Source organism: Coregonus lavaretus (genome assembly GCF_964263955.1).
Source record: "Coregonus lavaretus genome assembly, chromosome: 13".
Taxonomy (NCBI): Eukaryota; Metazoa; Chordata; class Actinopteri; order Salmoniformes; family Salmonidae; genus Coregonus; species Coregonus lavaretus.
Window position 1 is genome coordinate 49,319,535 of NC_140000.1, and position 27,603 is coordinate 49,347,137.

A 27,603-nucleotide genomic window follows, 5' to 3' on the forward strand; every position below is an offset into this window, starting at 1 on the left:
CACAGGTTTTCAAATATAAGAACATGTGCAGTTTATTTGGAAGATGAGCTGTATCTGGCCTGAACTTTGAAATGATGACCAACATAATCACAGTTCTATATAAAGTACAAATCATTTTATTTTATTTGGCATAACATACTAATTACAATATACTTGACAAAATACTTGAAAGACAAATGTTGTACACAGGGGCAGATTGTTAGTTCATATATTTCATAATTCGTAAACAAAAACGGGTTGTTTTACTTAAATTTGTGTAACACACATGTATTGTAAATCATATATAACATTTTTATATATATAAGTACCTTTGGTAAAAAAAATCACAATATAATACAGCAACATATATTACATTTACATTTTAGCCATTTAGCAGACGCTCTTATCCAGAGCGACTTACATTATCTTTTTTTTTTAAACTGGCCCCCCGTGGGAATCGAACCCACAACCCTGGCGTTGCAAACGCCATGCTCTACCAACTGAGCTACATCCTTGCCGGCCATTCCCTCCCCTACCCTGGACGACGCTGGGCCAGTTATTGATTTAAGAGGTTAGTCTATGGAGATAGATTGGTATCAAAATGTTTCAAATCGAATACATATGTCAAAAATGTTAAATACTTGATGTGCCCATGAGTATGGAAGCTAGTTTCCGACCCCAAAAAATAAAATCTGACTACGAGTTATGAGATAGTAATTCATAATTATGAGATAGTAAGTCATAATTATGAGATACGTTTAGGTGATCTGTATCACATGAATCCAATGTGCACTTTGCATCAGGCCCTCCTCAACTTTCGAGGATAACCTTACGTATATCCTATAGTCAATCACACATTGTGTGTGTGTGAGAGAGAAAGAGAGAGAGAGAGAGAGAGAGAGAGAGAAATTGTGGTGATATTGTTCCATATTAACGTATTGGAGAGTTTTGTTGATGTGAGTTGGTGCCTGTTTGATGACATCTGGTTGACATCAGATTTAATTAATATACACTGAGTGTACAAAACATTAGCACCCCCTTTTCCCTCAGAACAGCCTCAATTCGTCAGGGCATGCTCTACAAGGTGTCCAAAGCATTCCACAGGGATGCTGGCCCATGATGTCTCCAATGCTTCCCACAGTTGTGTCAAGTTGGCTGGATGTCCTTTGGGTGGTGGACCATTCCTGATACACACGGAAAACTGTAGAGTGTGAAAAACCCAGCAGTGTTGCAGTTCTTGACACACTCAAACCTACTACCTACCATACCCTGTTCAAAGACCCTTCAATATTTTGTCTTGCACATTCACCCTCTGAATGGCACACATACAAAATCCATGTCTCAATTGTCTCAAAGCTTAAAAATCCTTCTTTAACCTGTCTTCTCCCATTCATCTACACTGATTGAAGTGGGTTTAACAAGTGACATCAATAAGAAATCAAAGCTTTCACCTGGATTCACCTGGCCAGTCTACGTCATGGAAATATGTTTTTTACACTCAGTGTATAGCCACTGATTCTTGAAGAATCTAACTTAGAAATTCCTCATGAGCAACGGTCTTAACCAATCAGAACCCAAAATATAAGCTTGGCTTACTGTATTGTCTGTAAACAATGTCATTGGAAACAAGCACGGTATAGCTTCAATACATGGTTAAAACTATCATTTTGATCTCATGGATGGTCAGTCCTTGTGTCTATGTATTTGAGATTGGTTACATTTCTCCTGCCCCATTCCTCAGCTGTGGCGGGAGAAGCTTTGTTATTGTTTGAATCCCAGATTGCCCCTTTAAAAGGGGTCGACCTGCAGGATTATTCAATGTCCATGATCCAGACCTTCTATCTCATCATTATACCTTACTATCTCATCATTATACCTTACTATCTCATAATCAGATTTTATTTTTGGGGAGGCGGGAACAGGCTTCCATACTTGATGGCTTGCCTGGTTAACACAATTTGAGCTTTTGGAATTATTCCTGACTAAATCAAGCACACCTTAAGTATTACAAATGTTTGACATATTTAACCAAGTTATCGTCACATATCCTTAGCTAAAGCATTTGAATAGGTCTAGGCCACAAATTGTATACAAATCTGTATGTTTTGTTTAAAGAATAAAAGTATTGTGGTCATGTCATTCAAACCCCTCATAATCTTCCATATTTACCGTACAGTCAAACATATGGCCTTGAATCCTAATTTTAACATTACAAGACAAATTAAATGTTATAGTGTATACATGCATGGAACACCCAGGCACTGTGGTGTTCCTCCAGAAGTGTCTTAAGACCTAAAAAAAACATCATCATTGTAACAATACAAGCCACATTAAATGTAACAGTGTACACGTAAAAATCTGTGACATAAAAGTGCTAAATATGCAATAGGTCCAGAGATCGGAGCAACAGAGCTGAGCTTCATGGCTGGTTTGGTTGGTCGCAGTCCCCACCAAGCTATTAAGCTACTAATAATATTAATTCATATTAATTCAAGCTATTAAAGCATGTATTGAATACATCTTTAGCTGCTCATAATATTGGTACATATTGTAGGTCCTGACAAGGGCAGGTCTCGCTCTTCAGACGACTGCCAAAGTTTTGGAGATTAAAAGTAAAGGTCCATCTCCTCCTCCTCTTTGACCTCATTGTGTTTAAGTATCGTATCAGCGACAGGCTTCAAGCGTTTGGTCACCAGTTTGAGGTTGGTCTCGTGAAGGATGACCTGGCTCAAGTACTTCTCTCGTTTGATCTGTTCCCTCACTGCGTAAGGCACGTCCGGGATCATGTAGGACAGGACGAACTTGGTCAGGTATACAATGTGCTGAGGGGACAAGGGAAAAAGGGTCGGAAGGAGGGAAAACGTTAGTAAGAGTTCTTGAAAGGCTAGAAAATGTCCATCTGGCATTAGACAACACAGTAGAAAGAAAAATCAGGTCAAAGCAACGTATCGTATACATTTTTACTCACCTCTACAACTATTATGAAAGCCATCTTGGCAGCGATCACATGCCAGTAGTAGATACTGTATTCATATTGTCTGTGGTGTCCCGGTGGATATCTGAAATCTCGATATCTAAAGTATGACAGAAAGACTGCATGAACTATTTCAATGTCTAACACAATTTAATTGAAACCCATCTCATATACATTCACATTACCTGCAGGTGGTGCTGTTATTGAACCAGTAAGGTGTTTGCGAAGGCCGGCTCTCGTTGGAGAAGTGCTGGATGTCGAACACGGAGAGCGTGTTGTTGATGTAGCCCTGCATGGTGTGACTGGAATGGTCTCCGTAGGGATACACAGAGAAAGACCAGTAGTAGACCAACCGTGGGATCATGTCTGATGTGAAGGCAATGATCATGGCCTGGCAGAGAGACAAGGAAGTGGAGGAGACAGTGCACATTAAACTGGTGCTCATCATAATAGATTAATTATAATCTAAGAATGTCACTACACCAGCATGGTAACAATCAAATTATATGAATGACATCCAGTGATGGGATTATGCAATGGAGAATAAACCAAAAATGTGTCAAACTATATAGTATTTTCTCTCCCATAATACTTCATAATCCAATGGAGGAGCCATCACTCACATTTGATGCCACAGCCAAGATGGCGACACCTTGGAGAATGGGTTGCCACGCCCCGATGTCTTGGGCCTTCTCTGGCACCATACGGCGGAACTGGGTGGTGATCTTCCAGGCGTCCACCCGGATCTCAAAGAGGTTATTGACCAGAGCCAGGACAGGAGCCAAGGGGAAGGAGGCCACAAACAGAGTCACAAAACCAAACTGGATCACTGTAGGAAAAAAGCCACGCAGACACAAAGCCAAATTTGATCATTGAACAAAAATATAAACGCAACATGCAACAATTTCAAAGATTTTACTGAGTTACAGTTCATAAAAGGAAATCAGTCAATTTAAATAAATTCATTAGGCCCTAATCTATGGATTTCACATGACTGGGCAGGGGTGCAGCCATGGGTGGGCCTGGGAGGGCATAGGCCTACCCCTTTTGGAGCCAGGCCCACCCACCGGGGAGCCAGGCCCAGCCAATCAGAATGAGTTTTTCCCCACAAAAGGGCTTTATTACAGAAATAATCCTCAGCACCCCCCTCTCCCCTCTCAGGTGATCCCGCAGGTGAAGAAGCCAGATGTGGAGGTCCTGGGCTGGCGTGGTTACACGTGGTCTGCGTTTGTGGACGTACTGCCAAATTCTCTAAAACAACGTTGGAGGCTGCTTATGGTAGAGAAATTAACATTAAATTCTTTGGCAATAGCTCTGGTGGATATTCCTGCAGTCATCATGCCAATTGCACGCTCCCTCAACTTGAGACATCTGTGGCATTGTGTTGTGTGACAAAACTGCACATTTTAGAGTGGCCTTTTATTGTCCCCAGAACAAGGTGCACCTGTGTAATGATCATGCTGTTTAATCAGATTCTTGATATGCCACACCTGTCAGGTGGATAGATTATCTTGGCAAAGGCAAAATGCTCATTAGCAGGGATGTAAAGAAATTTGTGCACAGAATTTGAGAGAATAAGCTTTTTGTGCTTATGGAAGATTTCAGGGATATTTTATTTCAGCTCATGAAACATGGGACCAACATGTTGCGTTTATATTTTTGTTCAGTGTAGATCTGGGAACCTGATACTATGATAGTTAGTAGTTCATAGGCTAGCTAGGGGGAACCTGTTACTATGATAGTAGCCTTATAGGCTAGCTAGGGGGGAACCTGATACTATGATAGTAGCTGATAGTATCAGGTCCCCCCCTTGCTAGCCTATCAGCTACAGTCATAGTATCAGGTTCCCCCTAGCTAGCCTATCAGCTACTATCAAAGTATCAGGTTCGCCCCTAGCTAGCCTATGATAGTTAGTAGTTGATAAGCTAGCTAGGGGGGAACCTGATACTATGATAGTTAGTAGTTGATAGGCTAGCTAGGGGGGAACCTGATACTATGATAGTAGCTGATAGTATCAGGTCCCCCCCTTGCTAGCCAATCAACTACTATAATAGCATCAGGTTCTCCCCTAGCTAGCCTATCAGCTACAGTCATAGTATCAGGTTCCCCCCTAGCTAGCCTATCAACTACTAACTATCATAGGCTAGCTAGGGGGGAACCTGATACTTTGATAGTAGCTGAGCTAGGGGGAACCTGATACTATGACTGTAGCTGATAGGCTAGCAAGGGGGGGGGGCCTGATACTATCAGCTACTATCATAGTATCAGGTTCCCCCCTTAGCTAGCCTATCAGCTACTGTCATAGTATCAGGTTCCCCCCTAGCTAGCCTATGATAGTTAGTAGTTGATAAGCTAGCTAGGGGGGAACCTGATACTATGATAGTAGCTGATAGGCTAGCTAGGGGGGAACCTGATACTATGACAGTAGCTGATAGGATAGATGGGGGGAACCTGATACTATTATAGTAGCCGATAGGCTAGCTAGCGGGGAACCTGATACTATGACAGTAGCTGATAGGCTAGCTAGGGGGGAACCTGATACTATGATAGTAGCCGATAGGCTAGCTAGGGGGTACCTGATACTATGATAGTAGCCGATAGGCTAGCTAGGGGGGAACCTGATACTATGACAGTAGCTGATAGGATAGATGGGGGGAACATGATACTATTATAGTAGTTGATAGGCTAGCTAGGGGGTACCTGATACTATGATAGTAGCCGATAGGCTAGCTAGGGGGGAACCTGATACTATGATAGTAGCCGATAGGCTAGCTAGCGGGGAACCTGATACTATGACAGTAGCTGATAGGCTAGCTAGGGGGGAACCTGATACTATGATAGTAGCCGATAGGCTAGCTAGGGGGTACCTGATACTATGATAGTAGCCGATAGGCTAGCTAGGGGGGAACCTGATACTATGACAGTAGCTGATAGGCTAGCTAGAGGGGAACCTGATACTATGACAGTAGTTGATAGGCTAGCTAGGGGGGAACCTGATACTATGACAGTAGCTGATAGGCTAGCTAGCAGCGATTTGCACCATATTGCTTATGTCCATCCAACCCTTTTAGTTGAAGAAAGTGCCTTGGGGATAGGGGCTAGGGGTGGTTTCTGGACCGAGCCCAAAGTAATAGCGGGATCAGCTTCAACTCACAAGCATACGCCTAAAGCTACCACCGTACTGTGTACACACCTATCCAATCCTCTCAGATCTACCCAGGTGCCCGGGGATAGGGGCTAAGGGTTGATTTGGGTGTCAGGGAGAGAGTTCGCCTCATTCTTCATATCTTACCCATCTCTAGGTATTCATAGAAGAGGCCCAGCTTCCCAATGGGCTGCAGCTGGTAGTCCTGCTCCCAGCGAGGAATCACCTTTTTAGACCCAACACGTGTGCAGTAGCGGAATATCAAATTCTTCACCCACCTGATGAGGAGAAACATGTCAATCGCAGAATCATTACATTTACATTTACGTCATTTAGCAGACGCTCTTATCCAGAGCGACTTACAGTTAGTGCATACATTATTCTTTTTTAATTTTCATACCCCATGGGAATCAAACCCACAACCCTGGCGTTGCAAACGCCATGCTCTACCAACTGAGCTACCTCCCTGCCGGCCATTCCCTCCCCTACCCTGGACGACGCTGGGCCAATTGTGCGCCGCCCCATTGGTCTCCCGGTTGCGGCCGGCTACAGCAGAGCCTGGATTCGAACCAGGATCTCTAGTGGCACAGCTAGCACTGCGATTCAGTGCCTTAGACCACTGCGCCACTCGGGAGACATGATGCTAATAACAAGGTAATAGAGCTTGCCAGCTTGTAGTCCTCAAAAACAGAAATGAGTTAGCATTTTCTAACTCTGGTTTGTTCAGCCATTCCTATTGGGGGAAATTAATGGGGAAAGAATGGGGTTTTGGGATAAACTTTGAAAATAAGGTTGAGGTTAAACACAGGCTAAGGAGATCTTATATGTTTTGTTCTATGAGATAATATCTGTTAACATATAGACTGATATGTTATTAAATTGTGTTCTTACACTGGTACAGTCATGCCCTATGAGAGATGTACAACTGCGCATGTGCGAAAATAAAGAAAGGGCATTCCCCCGTTCTGGTTAAAACACCAATGATGAACATGTGTGTTCATTCCTCCGTTAAGTAAACCGGTATTCCTGTCCTGAAGATGACAGCACCAACAGGTTATGGGCCCAGGAGGGAACATGGAAGCCGATGGAATAGATTATGTTTCGACGGAGATGAAAAAAACTACGAGTTATGGGAGACTACGTTTTTGGGGCACTTGCGTTTGCTAGGGCTAAAGGCCGCCATATTGAGCGTGGATGAAGATGAAGAAGACGGAGAGAAAAATGAAGAAGCCTACACCGAATTGATATAGGTTTTGGATGATAAAAGTCTTTCTCTGATAATGAGAGAAGCAACAGATGATGGGAGAAAAGCGTTGAAGATATTGAGGGAACATTATGCAGGTAAAGGGAAGCCACGTGTGATTAGCCTCTACACTGAGCTAACTTCTCTTCAGAAAGCCGCTGACGAAAATGTTACGGACTATATCGTTCGTGCTGAGACGGCTATTACAGCACTGAGGAACGCTGGAGAGACTTTAAGTGACGGGCTGTTGATTGCAATGATTCTGAAAGGTTTGCCCGAATCATTTAAGCCGTTTGCCATCCAACTAACGCAGAGTGACGAGCCGACAACTTTTGGCAAGTTCAAAACCAAGTTGAGGAGCTTTGAAAGCACCGAGAAGTTTAGCACCATTTCCACTGACGACAACGTGATGAAGGCAAGTAACATTAAAGTTAGCTGGCCAAGAGGAAGAGATAAAGGGACCGAGATAACCTGCTTCAACTGTGGCCAGAAAGGGCACAAGGCCCGGTAATGTACCGTTACTGGAGAGTCCAGAGAACGGAGACAGTGGTGTAGTTTTTGCAAGAGCTCCACTCACACTGACGCAAATTGTAGACGAAAAAGAAGAGACAATGTGAAACAAGCAACAGATGCTGAAGGCCACACATTTGCATTCAGAATAAGTGACTGTCAGGTTCGTGGACTGAAACAGAAAGGGCTGATGGTTGATACGGGAGCAATGTCACATATAGTCACGGACATCGGGAAGTTTAAGGAGTTTGACGAGACTTTCAAACCGGAAAAACATTACGTGGAGCTGGCTGACGGAACAAGAACGAATGGTGTCGCGGAGAGGAGAGGTGCAGCAGAGGTTTACCTGAGAGACAACACGGGTCGTCGGGTGAAAACAACGCTGACGAAGGCGCTGTACGTGCCATCGTTTCCACAGGACATTTTCTCTGTTAAAGCAGCGACAGCCAACGGAGCTTCAGTCAACTTTCGACATGGGTGTAACAAGCTCATCCACAAGAACGGTACCACTTTTGACATTGAGGAGTACGATAGACTTTACTATCTTAACACTGTAAGTGATGAAAATTATGATGGATGTCATGGGTGCTATGATATTCACACATGGCACACAATTCTTGGCCACTGTAATTTTGAGGATGTGTCAAAGTTAGAAAATGTGACAGAGGGAATGAAAATCACAGGTAAGATTGACAAATCTACCCTCAACTGTGAAATCTGCACACAGGGAAAATTTGTTCAGAGCAGAAACAGGGAGCCTGATGAAAAGGCAAAAGCGGCTCTTGAGCTTGTGCACACTGATCTGGCTGGCCCTATTGAGCCAGAGGCGAAATATGGGTTCAGATATACTCTAGCATTTACGGATGAATATTCAGGGGAAGTTTTTGTGTATTTCCTAAAAGCAAAGAGTGATACTGTAAAAGCTACTGAGAAGTTTATTGCTGATGTGGCCCCTTATGGGAAAATAAAGTGTGTCAGGTCAGATAATGGCACAGAGTTCACAGCCAAAGAGTTCCAGTCACTGCTCAGTAAGAATGCCATAAGACATGAAACTTCAGCCCCTTACTCACCCCATCAAAATGGGACCGCTGAGAGAAATTGGAGAACACTGTTTGAAATGGCAAGATGCATGCTACTTGAGAGCAACCTACCAAAGAACTTGTGGACATATGCTGTAATGACTGCTGCAGTAATTCGCAATAGGTGTTACAATAAGCGTATAGGACAGACTCCACACTACATGTTTACTGGGAGAAAGCCTGATCTTTCAAAGATGAAAGAATTTGGATCTGTTTGCTATGCATACAGACAGAACAAGAAAAAGTTGGACTCAAGATGTGAAAAGGGTATGTTTGTCGGGTATGATAAAAATAGTCCAGCATACCTAGTCTACTACCCAGACACTGGAAAAGTTTTAAAAACAGATTAGTCAAGTTCGTTACAAAAGGTGTAGTCGAACGCCAAACTCAGACAGATTTGGAAATGAGTGATGATCTTCATGGGGAGAGATTTGAATCCCCCATGCCAAAAGCCAAGATGGCAGATCAAAATTCCGATGTGCAAATCGAGACTTCAGATAGTCAGAGTCCACGCTATCCAGACAGAGCGAGGAAGAAACCCCAGTACTTAAAAGACTATGAGTGTAAAGTGAAGTGTGATGACCAGATACCACCTAGTGTTGACTACTGCTACAGAGTAATGTGCAATGCACCACAAACCTTCAAAGAAGCAATGATTTCACCAAAATCAGAGATTTGGGCTACTGCTATGAAGGAGGAGATGGATTCCCTTAGGGAAAATGATACATTCACATTGACCACACTGCCAGAGGGTAAAAATGCAGTGGGGGGCAGGTGGGTCTATGCGGTCAAAAACAATTCAGATGAGACTGAGACATACAAGGCAAGATATGTTGCAAAGGGGTATAGTCAAGTGGCAGGAATAGACTATAAGGATACTTTTTCTCCAACTGTAAATATGACATCAGTACGCTGTTTGATGCAGCTAGCAGCTCAGTATGACTTAGTTACATCAGATGGATGTCAAAACAGCATATCTACATGCTCCTATTGACTGTGACGTGTACATGGAGCAACCAGAGGGTTTTGAAGTCAGGTCAGATACAGGTGAGCAACTAGTCTGCAAACTGAACAAGTCACTGTACGGCCTGAAACAGTCAGGAAGGAACTGGAACAAAATATTGCATGATCACCTTAGTGAAAATGGTTTTACACAGAACCCAGCTGATCACTGTGTTTATAACAAACAAACTGCAACAGAAAGGATCATTTTGATAATTTGGGTCGATGATCTAATTATCGCTGCTAGTGATAGTGACTCACTCACAAGTGTAAAAGAAATGTTAAGTGAAAAATTTAAGATGAAAGATCTTGGGAGGCTTGGACATTTCCTAGGCATTGATTTTACACAAAGTGAAGGGAAAATAAAGATGAACCAAACAAGGTACATAACCAAGATACTGGAAAGGTTTGGTATGTCAGACTGTAAAACAAGGTCAACACCATGTGAACAAAAACAAAACTTTGATGGTGATGGTGAACCTATTGATTCAAAAAGGTATTGTGAAGTGATAGGCAGCTTGATATATGTGATTACATGTACAAGGCCGGATATCAGTTGGATTGTCAGCAAGCTGTCACAATACCTATCAGAACCAAAAGAGCAACACTGGATAACAGCTAAACATGTGTTGAGGTACTTGAAGGGGACAATGAATCAGGAGTTGTGTTACAAAAAGGGGGTGGAAAAACTCAACCTTGTAGCATATAGTGATGCTGATTGGGCAGCAGATCAAAGTGACAGACGAAGCATAACAGGGTATTGTTTTAGTTTAACTAAATGTGGACCTGTTATTTCATGGAGGTCTAAGAAGCAGCCAACAGTAGCTTTATCTACATGTGAAGCAGAGTACACTGGCTGCTACTACACAAAAAAGTTTGTACCTTGTACAGTTATTGGGCGAGATGGATAGTGAGTGCCAATATGCACCAGTAACAATCTTTGAAGATAACCAAGGTGCAATTGCTCTGTCAAAGAACCCAGTATGTCGTCAGAGATGTAAACATGTCGACATCAGATATCATTTCATTCGATCTGCACTCAGTGATGGTAAAATAAGTATTGAATATTGTCCAACGGCAGACATGGTTGCAGATGTTTTGACTAAAATGAAAAATTCTTGGGTTATATGTTTGGAATATTAACTGACATTTGTGAGATGTATAACTGTAAGCTAAATGTGTTGATAGTTAGGTTGAATACGACTTGTACAGTATAAGAGCAAGTGGGGGTGTTAACATATAGACTACTATGTTATTAAATTGTGTTCTTACACTGGTACAGTCATGCCCTATGAGAGATGTACAACTGCGCATGTGCGAAAATAAAGAAAGGGCATTCCCCCGTTCTGGTTAAAACATCAACGATGAACATGTGTGTTCATTCCTCCGTTAAGTAAACCGGTATTCCTGTCCTGAAGATGACAGCACCAACAATATCAGTCAGTTAACATGACCTTTGTGAATTATGAAACCCTTATCTGCTGTATGTGCTTGTTTTGATTACGGATATGCTTTAAAATTCACAAAAAGTGACGTTAACTGATTAAGATTATCTCTATATTAACAAAATGTATAAGACCTCCTAAGCCTGTGTTTCCGGCATTTATCAAAAAACCCAACAAAACCCCCATTAATTTCCCCATAGGCTTTGGTCAATGAGCCATGGCAGAGTTAGTCTCCGTTAGTGCCTACAACAAGACACCTTTATGATTGCTCTCTGAATCAGATAATAATGATGTCTTGATACAGATACACTTGAAGATAAGGGGGAATTCCATTTTGAGTTGGGATGGAATAAACCATTGAACCAACCCTGATCCAATGTAACTGGAAAACTTTACAGTTGCTGGGCTCCTAGAGAGCTGATGTGGTTGGCCATTTTATGTTCTTCCATTGAACCAAAAACTTACGGCAGCAACACCTCCTGAATGTTATTCCAGATGGCTTTACCGCCCATGATGACAGTGAGCTGGGTTGTCAACTCAATCAGGCATCCTCCTGGATCACACTGGTAAAGATAAGACACAAACACTGTATCAACCAATGTCGGCCATCTTGTAGTATTACATGAAAAAGCACCTCCATTCAAACAACTTGTATTTAGTGGAAGATGTCCTCATTTAGGTTCATTCATTTGAAATATGAAGGTCTCTTTTAGTCAAACACAAATGCCACAGAATGCAACATCTAATCATTTGGCAACATAGTAGTTAGAACACAAGCAAAGGGGAAAAGCAAAACACTGTCATGCTGTGTTATCACATGTTCTGCACCAATCACCAAGCTCCAATCAACTGAGCCTCCAATCAACTGATCTTTCAATCAACTGATCTTTCAATCAACTGATAGACGTAAGTACCTCCTCGTTCCTGTACTTGCCCAGCAGGTAAACAGGCTGCCCAGGGTAACCAACCACTTTCCCTTTGGCAAAGGCAATGTAGAAGCAGGAGGAGTAGTAGTTGACAAACTGGAACAGGAACATCTTCAGAGTTAGACTGTTCTCATAATCCGTCTTGGTCCTTGGTAGCTCTTTAAAATAACACAAGTAAGACATCTTCTCAATCTCGTCAAAAAAACATCAGGCTTAAATCAGGCTTTTGCTCTGTCCAGATTCTGCAAGTGGCTCTGAATAAGGACATCAGCTAAGGGCTATTGTGGTGGTGTGAATTTCCTACAGTATAAATATGTTGGGATACATATATTTGGATTACTTAGACCTATTGGCATGCAATATTTACTCATACCATGGTATAATTGCAGAATGTTTGGGGCACTGTTAAAAATATAAGACCGACTCCCTTCACAGGAAGATACTTTTGTTTTTACAATAAGCAAAGATACTGTATAAACCTTGCTAAGGAACGTTTGATTGAATATTTGCCCTTTGAGAAACATCATAGTTCCGTATAGCAAACCACATATTTCCTGTTGTTTGACACTGGGGCATCTCACCGAAGTCGGTGATCCAGATAGCAACCTTCTCATACAGGATGTTGAGCACCATTATGACCACGAAGCTGATGATGGAAGCAGTGACAGAGGTGGCCATTTGTGCGGTCACATACTCCTTAAACGGTTCTAGCTCCTTTAGGTCAGACTGGAGGCTTGTCGAAAATGAGAAGAACACTGCCAGTCGGTATACGATTATGGCCACCACTGACGCCAGGATCAACACAATCTGAACACAAGCACAAACACAAGAATTGGAGGGGTCAGACTTGAAACATAGGTTAGGGATATAGAAAACAAATGTTGCTGTTGGAGTGCATGTGAATTGGCCTATTCAGAACAAGATAACAGTAGAGAAGTCCAAAGGTTTTTACCCAGAATAAGACGGTCCCGATTCCTAAGGACACTCTTATACACCGTCCACAGGCTGTATAAGGCACGTTCTCTTTTACCTAAATGAAGAACAACATGTTTTACAATGAAGTAATGATACAGGTAATACTGTCCTTTTAAAACAACTATATAACATCATCGGATGTGGAGTGTTCTTCTAGCCTCCTGAGGCTGACGCTATGGAATCACCATAGCGACTGTGTGACGAACGCATCTCCCTTACCCGTGTGACAGGGTTGATTCTCTTGTGGTTACACTTGGCCTCATACTCGGGACGAGGTTGCTCCTCCTGCTCCAGGAACTCCACGGTGTCCCAATCATACTCCAGCTCTGCCTGGTAGCGCTTCCAGAACTCCAAGAACACGGTCACTAGAACCAGGATCGGAACAAGAGTAAAGCTTTATTTTACTTGCCTGGTCCCAGACTGTACCATGTGCTGAGGAAAACTCTTATATCATTATCATGCAACATCTAATTGCTAATAAGTTAAGATAGACAAAACAACACACTCAAATAATACAGTTTCTAAAACCTCTACATTTATAAATATGGTAAGTTTAATTAATGAAATGACTCACCCCAAATGGCCATAAAGACAGCAAACACCAGCGTCCCATAGTTATCAAATATGCACAGTTTCTGAGGAAGACAAGGTCACATGAACTACTTTTCACATCATTTTCCTCTCCTTCCATGACTCTTTGTAAATATATACGGAAACAAACCCTGTTCAAAAAGGTTTAATATGACTTGTAGCATGTCTCATTGGCCAAGGAGTCTGAGAAAATGGTCTGACATAACAAGCATTGGCAAATAGAATTTTAAAGGACTCACTATCCATATAAGTCACTTTCATAATCATAATCACTCTGAATTGACCATGTGAGTGAATGAGAATTGTTTAGTGATGGGCTGGAGTAAAAACCTGTACTGCCATGGATCAGAATTAGTGAACCCTAAAGTATTACTTACTTTAGAGGATTCACAGGTGCTGTTAAGCCTCCAGTATGTGCACTCCTTGTCACACTGCGGACACATCACAATATTTCCTCCAATCAAAGGGTCGCACACCTCTTTGCTGTCCAATAAATGAACAGAGCAGATGGGTCAAACAACAAAATGCAACAAAGTTGTTAATCATTGGGTTTTCACACAGTTAGAGTGTCAGGGTACAGCATGGAAGGAACATCAAGCAAACTTAACTTTACGTGTCCTATCCTGCACTAATTGATCTTCATTTGATATACAGTACACTAGATTTAGCAACTTGTCATATATTTCTATGGTGTTGTGGGTTTCTGAAGTACTTTCTTTGAGTTTTAAACATACCTCCAGGTGCTTGTTTCTTGAGTCGTGTACCCATAAATGAAACAGCCAAGTCCAACAATGGCAGCGAGGGCTAGCATGGCTGTATAGAAGCCCAGCCAAGCAAAGTAAATGCCAATCTTCTCCCCATAATATTTTCTGTGAGAAAATGAAAGAAAATATTATTATTTCCATCCCTTATTTACCATAATTACAATGATTAGGCCTTTAAGCACATTCTGTTTGTAAGAATAACTCTCAACACCTCTCTTACACTAAAGCAGCGATGTGCATGCAATGTGCATTTTTGTCAGAGTAGATTAAAGCATGAATTACCTTATGAGATCAAGTGGCTGCATCTTATAGAAACTTTTAGGGTGAGCCCACTCGTTATACAGGAGGTATCTCTCATTGGGGCACTCATCTTCTTTCGACCTGACGTTGAATCTGCACTACAGTAAGTTCACAGACAACAAAACAAAAAAGTTCATAAAAACACCCCTCAGTGTTTTCACAGATCGATTGGTGTTTAATGTACTATGTTGTCAGTTACTAGTGCCACCCCACTCTTTACCCCCACTCACATCATGCAGGGGATAAGCAGCCTTGTACACCCCTCCATCGAGCAGCTTGGTGACACCAAACTTCTTGATGTTCCCTCGTACCTCATAGGGGGCTCGGCTGAGGATGTAGTAGGCCTGAGGAGGAAGACCAACCATTCTGTTATCATTCAAGTGTTAAGAAAATAGTGTTAACACTATGGTTTAAGTATAGGTACATTGATAACCAATCTAAGTGGTGTGATGGAATGTTTTATGTTTGTGCTTTTCTAATAACCAATTTCTGTGTACTGTTTGTGCTTTTCTACAAACCAATTTCTGTGTTCATGCAAGTGACTGATTGAACGAATCCTCACTATCAATATCTGCAATTTGGCAGATTGTATAGAGAAAGGGATATCTCAGTTTCAAGGTCTCAGAGAAGAAGCCTCGTGAGGTATTGGTCTGTCACATGCATGACCCAGTATTGGTTGTCACATGAATGAAGAGAACATCAATTATGAATGATGAATAAGCTAAACCATGCAAATATAACTTGTCAGTATATAAGGAAACTAACGGGACTGCCCCGTTAGAGCTCCTGACAGATCGTTACTTTCTGCATCTAAGTTTGACTGTGACCTTTCCAGCTTGCTGACAATAAAGAGTGATTCATATAAGATTGACTTTGAGTGTCCCTGTGTAAGAATTTCCACAACAGTGGTCTACAGACAAAATATCTTCCAATACCATTTAGCAGCATCAGAAACCTGAGATGCTTAAACTACCATAAGAATAGTCAATGAAGTCAATGAAGTCCCCTGTAGCTCAGTTGGTAGAGCATGGCGCTTGCAATGCAAGTGTTGTGGGTTCGTTTCCCACAGGGGGCCAATATGAAAATGTATGCACTCACTAACTGTAAGTCGCTCTGTATAAGAGCGTCTGCTAAATTTGACTTATTTTTAGTCCTTTATTTTTAATCTCTATCAAAATCTAGTGTGCCGCTGCATCTTTGACCTCTCTGAATTTAGGGTTTATGTCCCATGATGAGGTTAAGAAAGCAGTGCACTTGCCATTCTACTCCTCATGGACGGCGTGAAGAAGAGGTCCCGGTCCTTCACGTAGAAGTACTCCAGCCTGTCCTTCTCGAACGGGGCGGTGAAGTACTCCGTCTCCTTGGCTATGAGGTCCTCGCTGGGGTAGAAGTGTTTGGTGATGCAGCTGAGGAAGTTGAAGGGCGAGGACGTGGTGGACAGGTCATTGGGCTGAATGGGCAGCTTGATGTGGAGGACCTCGGCGTAGGTACACAGCACGTCCCAGGGCATGTGCACCTTGACGAACAACAGCTTCTCATCCACCACCTTGTCGGAATGACAAAGATAAAACAACAAGATAAGGCAGCCTTTTTAATTTCAACTAAATGTATTACAACTTCAGTAATCCCCTAAGGGGCAATTAAGAAGACTGCCATGATCACAAATTACATCCTCCACATAAGTACTAAAACATCACATTAATCTAATGCAATGCTTTATTATCTACAAAATCAGAAGTTGGCTCTGTGTTTATCAATGTTAACTCATTGATCCTGTTCCATTAAATACCACCAAAGTTTGCCAATAATTGGGAAACTAGACTCAAATAATGGAATTGGTGCCATAGTTTTCCACTGCAATTCAATCTCAACCCTTCCTGAGGAAATAGCTGGTTGTTTAAAAGGATGTCTTTGTAAAACAACTGTGTCTGCCATCTAAAATGCAGCCAAAAACAAGCTCCACAAGGTCACGTAAATAAGCAGCATGATAATAAAACTATGTAACAAAAACAAATATTAAGTGTTTCTCTACCATCTAAGACCAAACTAATGTAAGATACTAAATATTGTTTCCACCCAATCCTCCCTGAAGATCTGCACACTAGACCTCACTCTGCAAGCTAACAGCAAAGTAAATACATCAAGTCAGTCCTTGTATTATGTGGCCACTCACAGATCTGGCAGCCTCTAGTTCCATCCCCATCTTCATCAAGCTGGCCTCAAAGTACTCTCTGCGTTGCTAGGGAAGAGAACACAGGATGTTAAATCAATGGATCCTGTGCTTGTAACACTACCCCTTCTGATTCCCTATTGGATCATGTCCAATCTGTTTGTCTTATTACTTTTGTAATGAAAAGCGCTTTAAAAATGCCATATCTAATACATTATTATCCCATCTTAACTGTGGTTGTGTATAATAAATAATGAATGAAAAGTGTCATTATATTGACATTACATTGACTGATTTCCCCTCAATGGATAGCAATGCACTGACGGATTTCAACCATATATGAAACTGACTACATCTATATGGTAATTGTGTGTACGATACAAGACTCCTTCTGATAAAACCACGTCAAATAAATAAAAATTGCATGCACAAAGTGCAGTGCAGGCAGCTCATTGGTCAATCAAAATACATTTCTACTATGTCCGTCTGTATGCTTCTGTTTAGTGCATCCACAACACTTGTAAAGAATTGTAAATACAGTAGATATAACTGGGTTGGGAATGACTAAAGGGTCAGTTTCTAGGGAAGTGGAATTTTAACTTATTTTCCCTCTCCTGCTGCTTTCAATGCTCCCTGCTCCCAAACCACTCATTGTAAAACAATATTTCAACATATTGTTGGTGAATCACAGATGCTACCTCTATCAAAGGTGCATTTACTTATTATTTCAGCCATTATCCCCTGTAGCTCAGTTGGTAGAGCATGGCGCTTGCAACGCCAGGGTTGTGGGTTTGTTTCCCACGGGGGGCCAGTATGAAAATGTATGCACTCACTAACTGTAAGTCGCTCTGGATAAGAGCATCTGCTAAATGACAAAAACATTTTTTTTTTTTTTTTTTAATATGATGTGCCAGAATCTGACATTTGAATAATTATATTTTGACATTTGTAAGGATAGTATATAGTGTATGTTAGTGTGTTACATTTCTGTCACCTTGTTGTGATGGATATTGTGCAACTGTCACGACTCCGGCCGAGGCTGCCTCCACTCCTTGTTCGGGCAGGCTTCAGCGTTCGTCATCACCGGAGTACTAACCACTGCCGCCCCAATCATCATCACAATTGTTTTGTCTCGTTATCACACACACCTGGTTCTAATCCCCTAATTAGTCCGTGTATAAGTGTTCCCTCTGCCCCCTTGTCCTTGTGGGTGATTGTTTATTGTGAAGGTTAGTGAAGCTCGGTGGAGCTCGTGTATTTTGTTCGACGGGAGTATTTTCCCATGTGCCTTGTATCTTATCGACCACTGAACAGGGAGACGATAAGACTTAGTTATCTTCTTCCCCTCATTCCTTCAGTATTTGAATCAATGCATGGGGCGCGCTTCTTCACCAAATTAGATCTCAGGAGTGCGTACAACCTGTGTATCCGAGAGGGAGATGAGTGGAAGACAGCATTCAGCACAACCACGGGGCATTATGAATACCTGGTGATGCCCTATGGTTTGATGAATGCTCCCTCAGTTTTCCAGTCCTTTGTGAACTAAGTGTTTCGGGACATGCTTGGTCGCGGTGTAGTGGTCCACATCGATGACATCCTGGTGTATTCCGCTACGCGCGCCGAGCATGTGTCCCTGGTTCGCAAGGTGCTGGCCCGACTGTTGGAGAATGACCTTTATGCTAAGGCAGAGAAGTGAATGTTTTTCCAGCAGTCCGTCTCCTTCCTTGGATACCGCATTTCCACCTCAGGTGTGGAGATGGAGGGAGATCGCATTTCAGCTGTGCGTAATTGGCAGACTCCAACCACGGTTAAGGAGTTGCAGCGCTTCCTTGGCTTTGCCAACTACTATCAGAGGTTTATCCGGGGCTTTGGCAAGGTTGCAGTTTCCATTACCTCCCTGTTGAAGGGTGGGCCGTCCCGGCTCCGCTGGTCTGCTGAGGCTGACCTGGCTTTCAGAAAACTGCGGGGTCTGTTCACCTCAGCACCAGTACTGGCCCACCCCGATTCATCACTACCGTTCGTAGTGGAGGTGTATGTGTCCGAGGTTGGGATAAGAGCTGTCCTGTCCCAACGCTCGGGTACGCCACCCAATCTCCGCCCCTGTGCCTTCTTCTCTAAGAAGCTCAGCCCGGCGGAGCAGAACTACGACGTTGGTGATTCCTGGTACGAAGAACGTGAAGGCAGACGCACTTTCCCGGCTGTATGACACAGAGGAGAGGCCCAGAGACAACACCCCCATACTCCCGGCCTCCTGCATTGTGGCACCGGTAGTATGGACGCGGATATAGAGCAGGCATTACGCACAGATCCATCTCCACCGCAGTGTCCAGCTGGGCTGCGGTACATGCCTGCTCTTATCTGTGATCGTCTGATCTTCTGGGCACACACGTCACCCTCCTCTGGTCACCCAGGCATCGGCCGTACAGTGAGCTGCTTGAGCGGAAAGTAATGGTGGCCTACCTTGGCTAAGGACGTGAGGGTGTACGTCTCCTCCTGCTCGGTGTGTGCCCAGAGTAAGGCACCTCCCAACGGGTAAGCTACAACCATTACCAGTTCCACAACGACCATGGTCTCATCTTAGTATTGATTTTCTGACTGATCTTCCCCTCTCCCAAGGTAACACCACCATCCTGGTCGTTGTGGACCGCTTCTCCAAGTCCTGCCGCCTCCTTCCTCTGCCCGGTCTCCCCACAGCCCTGCAGACTGCGGAGGCCCTGTTTACTCACGTCTTCCGGAACTACGGGGTGCCAGAGGATTTCGTGTCCAACCGAGGTCCCCAGTTCACGTCCAAGGTTTGGAAGGCGTTCATGGAACGTCTGGGGTCTCGGTCAGCCTGACTTCTGGGTTCCACCCCGAGTCAAATGGGGATAAGAAACGAGTAAATCAGGATGTGGGTAGGTTCCTGCGCTTCGGCCGAGGCTGCCTCCCTCCCCTCCTTGTTCGGGCAGGCTTCGGCGTTCGTCGTCACCGGAGTACTAACCACTGCCGCCACCAATCATCATCCCAATTGTCTTGTCTCGTTATCACACACACCTGGTTCTAAGCCCCTAATTAGTCTGTGTATAAGTGTTCCCTCTGCCCCCTTGTCCTTGTGGGTGATTATTTATTGTGAAGCTCGGTGGAGCTCGTGTATTTTGTTCGACGATAGTATTTTCCCATGTGCCTTGTATCTTCCAGTGCACCTGTTTTGTGCCCTGGAGTGTGTTTGACGCATTTCTGCGTAACCCTGTATTTTGCGGATTAAAGCCTGTTATTCTGTGATTTACCCTCCTGCGCCTGACTCCTTCAACATCATCTCCTCACAGCAACGTGGTAGGACAGGGATTTTACTCATATTAATCATAGGGATACCTTAGATCTGACACACTGTGACTGAAGCTAAGGAAAACTCCCTTTACAAATATTCAGAGTCAATATTCCGGGTGTACAATGAGAAAGCGTTGTGTGAATGCCTTAGGTCCTGGCATAATACAACACCAACTTCTATGACGGAACATAACACTGATTCCTACAAGTTACATCTTTGACGGAATGTGGCTTTAGTAACTTGTTTCATAGATAATACAGTACTCCTCTTAAGCTATAAGAAAGCACATTTGGCTTCACATATTCCTCAAAACTATGCTTACAGTGTGAAACTCAACTGCATTTAATTTCAAACATGCTTTTTCACAGCACAGTAGGAATACTGTTTTTAACTTCTGTCAGACAGAAACCTGCTGACCATGTTGAAAGTGAATAAGGACTCTTAGACTCACAATCTGCCACCAGAAATGCACTTACTTTCCGTTTCTGGAACGTTTGATTTTTGTCAATCTCCTTCATGTCCTCATCTTCATAGACTAAGACAAAGTCGATCCGTCTAACCCCATCATTGAAGAACAGAGAGTCAGATTTGCCATTGAACTCAGCCTGTGGGCAAAAACAACAGGCGATATCTGGTAGCTCCACAGTCTCAAACTCAAACTCTTCTTCCATGATATTATACATGTCCTTTAACGAGAGAGGGACCGACAGACAGCCTCACTGTGCTTGTACGAGACCCAACTAGACAACGTCTTTCTCAACTGACATCAAACTTAGAGAGAGGGAGGGAAGAGTCTACAACGAAAGTGACACACCCTTTTTTGTTCCATGAACAATAACAGTCCACATTTGGATTAGGACCAAACATAGACCTCTCTTGTAATTACAGATATTTGACACATTGATTCGTACATTTTCTGCATATGAAAATACAATAGCGAATCAATCAGTGTCCCTCTTGGTGAAATAAATGCAAGAACAAGCCATGTTATACATTTACATTTTTTGCATTTAGAAGACGCTCTTATCCAGAGCGACTTACAAATATGGTATTAATTGTAAAGGTATTCTTGGCAGCTCAAACTAATACTACAACTACTATTAAAGCTATGAGTACTAATCATTTTCATAATGCATAAATATTATGCATTTTAAAAGGGTTGGGACTCACCTTTTCCACTTTGGGCACTGATGCCCCCTCTGGTATAGTCTCATAGGTTGGCAAAAACTCCTGAGAATAAACTGCAAAAAAAAAAAATTCAAATGCATTAAAGCCATTAGAGACATGCATGACAAGATCTTAAACTTGATAGAGAGATTTGAGTCTTCTTAACCACCATCTTTTGTAAGACTCTGACAAGGCCCAGCAGATACACATAAAATCAAATAAATTTTTATTTGCCACATGCTCCAGATACAACAGGTGTAGGTAGACCTTACAGTGAAATGCTTACTTACAAGCCCTTAAGCAACAATGCAGTTTTAAGAAAAATATGTGTCAAGAAACTATTTACTAAAATAAACTGAAGTAAAAAATAGATAAGTAAAAAAATTAAACAAAACAAAAATAACAAATAATTAAAGAGCAGCAGTAAAATAACAGTAGCGAGGCTACTGGGGAGAACAAGTATTTGATACACTGCCGATTTTGCAGGTTTTCCTACTTACAAAGCATGTAGATGTCTGTAATTTTTATCATAGGTACACTTCAACTGTGAGAGACGGAAAATCACATTGTATGATTTTTAAGTAATTAATTCGCATTTTATTGCATAACATAAGTATTTGATCACCTACCAACCAGTAAGAATTCCGGCTCTCACAGACCTGTTAGTTTTTCTTTAAGAAGCCCTCCTGTTCTCCACTCATTACCTGTATTAACTGCACCTGTTTGAACTCGTTACCTGTATAAAAGACACCTGTCCACACACTCAATCATACAGACTCCAACCTCTCCACAATGGCCAAGACCAGAGAGCTGTGTAAGGACATCAGGGGTAAAATTGTAGACCTGCACAAGGCTGGGATGGGCTACAGGACAATAGGCAAGCAGCTTGGTGAGAAGGCAACAACTGTTGGCGCAATTATTAGAAAATTGAAGAAGTTCAAGATGACGGTCAATCACCCTCGGTCTGGGGCTCCATGCAAGATCTCACCTCGTGGGGCATCAATGATCATGAGGAAGGTGAGGGATCAGCCCAGAACTACACGGCAGGACCTGGTCAATGGCCTGAAGAGAGCTGGGACCACAGTCTCAAAGAAAACCATTAGTAACACACTACGCCGTCATGGATTAAAATCCTGCAGCGCACGCAAGTTCCCCCTGCTCAAGCCAGCGCATGTACAGGCCCGTCTGAAGTTTGCCAATGACCATCTGGATGATCCAGAGGAGGAATGGGAGAAGGTCATGTGGTCTGATGAGACAAAAATAGAGCTTTTTGGTCTAAACTCCACTCGCCGTGTTTGGAGGAAGAAGAAGGATGAGTACAACCCCAAGAACACCATCCCAACCATGAAGCATGGAGGTGGAAACATCATTCTTTGGGGATGCTTTTCTGCAAAGGGGACAGGATGACTGCACCGTATTGAGGGGAGGATGGATGGGGCCATGTATCGCGAGATCTTGGCCAACAACCTCCTTCCCTCAGTAAGAGCATTGAAGATGGGTCGTGGCTGGGTATTCCAGCATGACAACGACCCGAAACACACAGCCAGGGCAACTAAGGAGTGGCTCCGTAAGAAGTATCTCAAGGTCCTGGAGTGGCCTAGCCAGTCTCCAGACCTGAACCCAATAGAAAATCTTTGGAGGGAGCTGAAAGTCCCTATTGCCCAGCGACAGCCCTGAAACCTGAAGGATCTGGAGAAGGTATGTATGGAGGAGTGGGCCAAAATCCCTGCTGCAGTGTGTGCAAGCCTGGTCAAGACCTACAGGAAACGTATGATCTCTGTAATTGCAAACAAAGGTTTCTGTACCAAATATTAAGTTCTGCTTTTCTGATTTATCAAATACTTATGTCATGCAATAAAATGCAAATTAATTACTTAAAAATCAATCAATGTGATTTTCTGGATTTTTGTTTTAGATTCCGTCTCTCACAGTTGAAGTGTACCTATGATAAAAATGACAGACCTCTACATGCTTTGTAAACCTGCAAAATCGGCAGTGTATCAAATACTTGTTCTCCCCACTGTACAGGGGGTACCGGTACAGAGTCAACGTGCGGGGGCACAGTTTAGTCGAGGTAATTGAGGTAATATGTACATGTAGGTAGAGGTAAAGTGACTATGCATAGATAATAAACAGAGAGTGTGGGGGGGGGGGGGGGCAATGCAAATAGTCCGGGTAGCCATTTGATTAGCTGTTCAGGAGTCTTATGGCTTGGGGGTAGAAGCTGTTAAGAAGCCTTTTGGACCTAGACTTGGCAATCCGATACTGCTTGCCGTGCAGTAGCAGAGAGAACAGTCTATGACTAGGGTGGCTGGAGTCTTTGGTCATTTTTAGGGCCTTCCTCTGACACTGCCTGGTATAGAGGTCCTGGATGGCAGGAAGCTTGGCCCCAGTGATGTGCTGGGCCGTACGCACTACCCTCTGTAGTGCCTTGCGGTCAGAGGCCGAGCAGTTGCCATACCAGGCGGGGATGCAACCAGTCAGGATGCTCTCGATGGTGCAGCTGTAGAACTTTTTGAGGATCTGAGGACCCATGCCAAATCTTTTCAGTCTCCTGAGGGGGAATAGGCTTTGTCGTGCCCTCTTCATGACTGTCTTGGTGTGTTTGGACCATGATAGTTTGTTGATGATGTGGACACCAAGGAACTTGAAGCTCTCAACCTGCTCCACTACAGCCCCGTCGATGAGAATGGAGGCGTACTCGGTCCTCCTTTTCCTGTAGTCCACAATAATCTCCTTTGTCTTGATCACGTTGAGAGAGAGGTTGTTATCCTGGCACCACACTGCCAGGTCTCTGACCTCCTCCCTATAGGCTGTCTCATCATTGTCGGTGATCAGGCCTAACACTGTTATGTCGTCGGAAAACTTAATGATGGTGTTGGAGTTGTGCTTGGCCATGCAGTCATGGGTGAACAGGAAGTACAGGAGGGGACTGAGCAAGCACCCCTGAGGGGCCACCGTGTTGAGGATCAGTGTGGCAGATGTGTTGTTACCTACCCTTACCACCTGGGGGCGGCCCATCAGGAAGACCAGGATCCAGTTGCAGAGGGAGGTGTTTATTCCCAGGGTCCTTCGCTTAGTGATGAGCTTTGAAGGCACTATGGTGTTGAACGCTGAGCTGTAGTCAATGAATAGCATTCTCACATAGGTGTTCCTTTTGTCCAGGTGGGAAAGGGCAGTGTGGAGTGCAATAGAGATTGCATAATCTGTGGATCTGTTGGGGCGGTATGCAAATTGGAGTGGGTCAAGGGTTTCTGGGATAATGGTGTTGGTGTGAGCCATGACCAGCCTTTCAAAGCACTTAATGTCTACAGATGTGAGTGCTACGGGTCGGAAGTCATTTAGGCAGGTTACCTTAGTGTTCTTGGGCACAGGGACTATGGTGGTCTGCTTGAAACATGTTGGTATTAACAGACTCAGTCAGGGACATGTTGAAAATGTCAGTGAAGACACTTGCCAGTTGGTCAGCGCATGCTCGGAGTACACGTCCTGGTAATCTGTTTGGCCCTGCGGCATTGTGAATGTTGACCTGTTTAAAGGTCTTACTCACATCGGCTACGGAGAGCGTGATCACACAGTCGTCCGGAACAGCTGATGCTCTCATGCACGCTTCAGTGTTGCTTGCCTCGAAGCGAGCATAGAAGTAAATTAGCTCGTCTGGTAGGCTCGTGTCACTGGGCAGCTCGCGGCTGTGCTTCCCTTTGTAGTCCGTAATAGTTTGCTAGCCCTGCCACATCCGACAAGCATCAGAGCCGGTGTAGTACAATTCAATCTTAGTCCTGTATTGACGCTTTGCCTATTTGATGGTTCGTCTGAGGGCATAGCGGGATTTCTTATAAGCGTCTGGGTTAGAGTCCCGCTCCTTGAAAGCTCTACCCTTTAGCTCAGTGCAGATGTTGCCTGTAATCCATGGCTTCTGGTTGGGGTACACTACCGTTCCAAAGTTTGGGGTCACTTAGAAATGCCCTTTAAAATATCATAGAATTGATCAGAAATACAGTGTAGACATTGTTAATGTTGTAAATGGCTATTGTAGCTGGAAACAGCTGATTTTTTATGGAATATATACATAGGCGTACAGAGGCCCATTATCAGCAACCATCAGTCCTGTGTTCCAATGGCACGTTGTGTTTGCTAATGCAAGTTTATCATTTTAAAAGGCTAATTGATCATTAGAAAACCCTTTTGCAATTATGTTAGCACAGCTGAAAACTGTTGTGCTGATTAAAGAAGCAATAAAACTGGCCTTCTTGAGACTAGTTGAGTATCTGGAGCATCAGCAATTGTGGGTTCGATCACAGGCTCAAAATGGCCAGAAACAAATAACTTTCTTCTGAAACTCGTCAGTCTATTCTTGTTCTGAGAAATGGAAGGCTATTCCATGCGAGAAATTGCCAAGAAACTGAAGATCTCTTACAACACTGTGTACTACTTGTTAAATGGAGAGAGTTTAAAACACATTAAATGGATGTTGATTTTTTTCAGGCCCTTCCCTCAGTGCATATATAACCTGAAACTACAATTATTATCAAGTAATTATCTAGTAATGAACAACCTGCCCGAAGATCCCAAAGATCGAAGATCCCTGATATTTGATACAGTGTAGGAGAGTGGGAGTCTACATTGGGCCAATAATAGGTTCATTTCTTGTGAATTTAGACAGGGGTAGGGGCAATCTGTGCAGTCAGCCATAGGCTATGACTGAAATATTGCATCTGTGAATGTAATCAGCGCAGTTGTTAGGCCTATGTCTATCTATTCCTATGTCCTCCAGTGTGATCAAGGAATACTTATGTATTCCAGTGACCTTAGTACAACAACTAGCGACTTATTCAAATAAGTCGGACCTCTTGGTGTAATGGCTAAGGCGTTAGCCTGACAACCTTGAGTCCCGAGACACTCCCAAAATTCGCTGCACTGGTTTCAGAAATGGGATGGGGCATCCTTCATGGTAAACACTGAGACCATCAAAGGTGTGCCTGTGCATAAGGGACTTGAAAGAGATTTGGAAACATTGGAGCTTACTTTCCGAAGGAAGGATTGACCAGTCGCAGAGACTGGGTTTGATTCCCAGTTAGAATACCCTCTAATTCACTACAGTATTATAGACATGAAGTTTATGATAATGTATAGTGTAGGGTAGAGCAGAACCCTCTCATTACAGAGGGCAATGGTGGTGCCAAAAGTCAGTATTGTTTTTGCATACTTTTTTTATGTATTAAATTTCAAAAGAGAAAATATATAAGGTGCACAACAGAATAACATTTGTGAAAGAAACATTTTTTGCACATACAATGACATTTTGAATAGTGTAGCGTAGCATATGGTTCATGATAGGTGGAAACAAAAGGCTACAAAGGAAGCCTACATTCTTCCGCACTTTTCTCTTGCGAGAAATTCTCTGGTATTGCGAAAGATAATGAAATCCCCGTGAACTTACCGACGTCCTCTATCATTCGCATCTCTATCTCCGTGTCGCCTTCCAATTCTGTTTCGGACACATAATCCATTTCAAGAATGTCGTTGTCCCCACCCTCACTAATTTTAATACATCTGTCACATATCACAAGTCATCAATGGTTAAAAGTGGAGAGTTGTCTGGAAAATGTTACAGCGGGAATTATCGCATCATGTAGATTACTGCCAATGAGCTGCATGTGTTCCAAAAGTTCCCACTTTATTTGTCAACATTGCTTCAAACGGAAAAAAACGCTGCATGCTTTTAAGAACAAGTTCTCATTTGAAAGAATGGGTGGGGTAGTCCTATACGGACTATGGGTACTTTAGGAGGAGGGTTTTTGAGTAGTCTCTCTAGACAGACCGGTTACCTCCCACTAGTCTAGTTTATGAGCGATTTGGCAGTTTTGTTACGCCCACATAAACTGTCTGAATAGCATTCGTTAGGCCGGTAGTGTAGTTGTCGTTTTCCAATTTCCATATGCAGTTAATGATTCTCATTGGGAAATGTTATTATTGCATTTGCTGGTTATTATTAACAGGTCAGTGATTCTCAACCAGGGGGCCCG

At 43.1% G+C, this 27,603-nt stretch overlaps 1 protein-coding gene across 1 annotated transcript; it reads right to left on the bottom strand.

Annotated features, from left to right (window-relative positions):
- Positions 1–1,562: 1,562 nt before the first annotated feature.
- LOC311140255 (anoctamin-6-like) lies at positions 1,563–27,364 on the bottom strand. The gene is made up of 20 exons (XM_084175219.1): positions 27,018–27,364; positions 21,581–21,651; positions 20,887–21,015; positions 17,107–17,172; positions 16,192–16,479; positions 15,164–15,277; positions 14,916–15,031; positions 14,604–14,738; positions 14,247–14,352; positions 13,853–13,913; positions 13,498–13,643; positions 13,256–13,333; positions 12,885–13,110; positions 12,292–12,461; positions 11,843–11,940; positions 6,246–6,376; positions 3,577–3,782; positions 3,139–3,344; positions 2,948–3,053; positions 1,563–2,801 (listed from the first exon to the last, which is right to left on the bottom strand). Exons 1-20 carry the CDS (start codon positions 27,085–27,087, stop codon positions 2,586–2,588), a joined length of 2,739 nt encoding a protein of 912 aa, XP_084031345.1. The 5' UTR covers positions 27,088–27,364; the 3' UTR covers positions 1,563–2,585.
- Positions 27,365–27,603: the final 239 nt, after the last annotated feature.